This window comes from Lutra lutra, chromosome 4 (assembly GCF_902655055.1).
Source record: "Lutra lutra chromosome 4, mLutLut1.2, whole genome shotgun sequence".
NCBI lineage: Eukaryota > Metazoa > Chordata > Mammalia > Carnivora > Mustelidae > Lutra > Lutra lutra.
In genome coordinates, this window is record NC_062281.1 from 102892055 (window position 1) to 102895160 (window position 3106).

General features: G+C 57.0%; 1 protein-coding gene across 1 annotated transcript; it reads right to left on the bottom strand.

Moving 5' to 3' along the window:
* Positions 1-405: 405 nt before the first annotated feature.
* Positions 406-1122, bottom strand: UBL4B (ubiquitin like 4B). The gene has a single exon (XM_047727955.1). It carries the CDS (start codon positions 993-995, stop codon positions 456-458), a length of 540 nt encoding a protein of 179 aa, XP_047583911.1. The 5' UTR covers positions 996-1122; the 3' UTR covers positions 406-455.
* Positions 1123-3106: the final 1984 nt, after the last annotated feature.

Sequence of the window (3106 nt, forward strand, 5' to 3'; positions counted from 1 at the left end):
TCTCTTGGCTGTCAGATGTCTCGAGGGTCGGTGTCATGGCCTGGGGACAGATAGAGATGAACTCACATTATCTGTCTCTCTGTCCCAAAGGAGAAAGAGGGACTGTCTAAAGCCACAGAGACTCTGGGCAGGAGGTCTGCTGACAGCCTGGAAGTTTGCCCCGGAGGGTCTGTCCAGCCCAGGGCGGGGTGTCCAGCCCAGGAGGGTGAAGCTGCCTTTGACCACCCCTTCAGGACCATCTGCAGGGTGATCAGAAGCCCTTCAAGGATGGTGAAGGGGGGTGGACTCACACTATGTTTCAGAGGGATTACCACAGGCCCCAGAGAGGACAGGGGGTCCACAATCCCTCCGGCTTCTCTGAAGCCCCCCAGGAGCGACGGGGGAGTCACCGGGAACCACAGAAGGACAAGGCCAGACGAATTTGAGCATGCAAACTCCAAGTAAGAGAGGCTAGTTTACTGCTCAGCCTTCCCCTCTTCCTCATCCTCCTCCCCTTTGTCTTCCTCCTCCTCCTCTTTGTCTCGGGGCTCTGAGGTCTCAGCCTCTGGCCCCTTCCCCCCTGTGGGCTCCGCCAGGGGCTCCTCTATCAGGAGGTACCGGGCCAGCTGCTCCAGGTCTCCCAGGCTTATCCTCTGCAGGCGCTCCTGGTGCTCCTGCCGCAGCAGCCGCAGCACCGCCTTGGTGTCGTGGGGCTCGAAGTGCTTGGCCAGGACCAGGCCCAGATGGTGCCACAAGGGCTGGGGCGGATGGGCCTCCGCGGCCACCGTCTTTGCCAAGGGCCGCATGATGACGTTGATGGAAGCATTGGGCCCGATGCAGTAGTCTGAGAGACGCTTGTCATCAGCCAGATGCTGGCCTCGAAAGAGCAGGTGCTGCCGCTCCTCCGGCACCTGCAGGTGCTCCGACACCAGCTTCTTCAGCATGGCCACACTCTCCTGCCCGGACACCTTCAGGCTGCATCTCCGGCCCAAAAGCAGCTTGACCGTGAGAATCATCGGGCCAGGAATAGAATCAGGAGGGATCCATGCTCCGCGGTTGCCCTGAGGGTTAAGGGCCAGTGCAGGAGAAGGTGGCTTCTCCCTATCAATGGAGGGCGGTGGTCCTGGGAGGCCAGGGGCACAGGCAGCCATTGGCTAATGCTTCATGACATCACAATGCGGGGGCGGGGCTCATTCTGAGCACGGGACTCTGGAGAAATCAGAGGGACATTGCGAGCACAGGACATCCTTCCTCCATAAAGGGAGAAAGGAGAGTAGGGTAGGGAGCAGGAGGGTCCAAAAGAAGAGAGTAGGGGAAGGAAACATGACCTCATTGATTCATTCAACACATATGTACTGGGTGCCTTCTTTGCCAGGACCTGTCCCCAAGGAGAGATCTGGTCACAGTGGATACTTTCTGCCCTCATGAAGCGTTCAGTCTAGTGAGCCGGTTAACGTTTATTTGTCAGGTGTCTTCTTTCTGTCAAGCACTTGATATGCTCTCTCGGATTGGGGTTACCAGACACAGACCCAGAGACCGGGATTCTGGGCACGTGTTGAGCTGGGGGGTGGCCCCAGGAAGCAGCAGTAGGAGTTGAGGAAGTGATACAAGGCAGCGAGGGAAGACAAAACCACAGTAATGAGCTCGTGGCCCTAGCGAGCAACCAGGAGGCTTCAATCTTGCCAGGTGCCCCAGAAGGTTCGTCGTATTCACCTGAGTTGTACCACCTGAGAAGCAGAGAAGCTGAAACTGTGTGCTTGGGCTCCTGCCTTTGGCTAGTGGGTCCTAAGCTCTTGGCTATGTGGTCTGCCCAGGAGCAAAGCATGTTTCTATGACCAGAAAAAAATGGTTGGCCAGAGATGTGCATGCACTGTCCATGGGAGGGCTCAGGTGTGCGGAAGCGGGATCATAGAGTAGAGCTTGTTCCCTGGCCGTAACTGCTCCCCAGGCCCTGCCGTGCTGACTCCTCACCACCGCAGGGACACTACGGCCATATTCTCTGTGTGCCAGAGGAGAGACCATGGAGCTCAGCTTACCCACACAGCAAGCGGGCAGCATAGCTGTGTCTTCACTGTCAGCGCATGTGGCCTTCTGAGCCATCGGCCCAGGGTCTCCGGTGTGCTGGGCACTCGGCAGATCCCCGGGGCTCGGAGGTGAATGGGGAACACGTGTGGGGCCTCGGCCTCTGCCATGTCAGCTCCTTCTGTTGTGTTGAGTTTTCTGTTCCACTTGTTAAAGTTCTCCCAGGCCAAGCCCTTTATATATGCTGGCACATTTAAGCCCACGAAGAAGGTATCATAATGCATTTTTAAAAAGATTTTATTCATTTATTTGAGAAAGCAAGAGAGAGCATGAGTGGGGAGAGAGGCAGAGGGAGAGGGAAAAGCAGACTCACCGCTGAGCAGGGACCCTGGACCCACGGTCGATCCCAGGACCCTGAGACCACAACCTGAGCAGAAGACAGATGCTTAACTGATAGAGCCACCCAGGCGCCCCTCATAATGCATTTTAGAAGCCAGTGAGCGTGAAGAAGACCTAGATGACTTCCCAACAGGTAGGGTAGTTTTGCTAGGGAGTCCCTCCCACCTCCCCAACTCTCCTCACTCTCCGTGTTCCACTGCTATGCTCGGCTCCCTCCTCCTCTCTTCTCCCTCCAGCCTGGGTGACACATGGTCAAAACCACCTCCTCCAGGCTGCCAGCACCCTTGTGCTTTCCAGACCTTGCCCTTGCACAGCACCCAGCTAGGATCCCCTGCCCAGTGTCACTCCAACCACCACCCCTCTCTTCGGGCCCTGGCAGCCTTGGGCCACATTCTCACTCTCAGCAGGAACCCAAATTCTAGTCTATAGGGAAACCAAGCCCACTGGTCAGGAAGCCTCTGACATCTTGCCCTATCCCACCAACAAGGGTGCTGCCCCCCCTCCCCCAGCTGCTGCTCCAAACCCCACCTCCTCTCCCTTAACAAAGGAACCCTCTCGTTATTTCTGTTCTTCCTCAGAAATGTCTCCAAAATCCACCCCTCAGCTGCATCTCCACTGACCCCAAGCCAATCCAGGCTCTCACCTTCCTCCAGCCTGTGGCTCGGAATTCATAGTTGATCTCTGTCCAGTCCCACCCGCGTGGGTC

What these genes read in the sequence shown, in the direction of transcription:
- UBL4B (XM_047727955.1), bottom strand. Translation starts at nt 995, where the DNA reads ATGATTCTCACGGTCAAGCTGCTTTTGGGCCGGAGATGCAGCCTGAAG.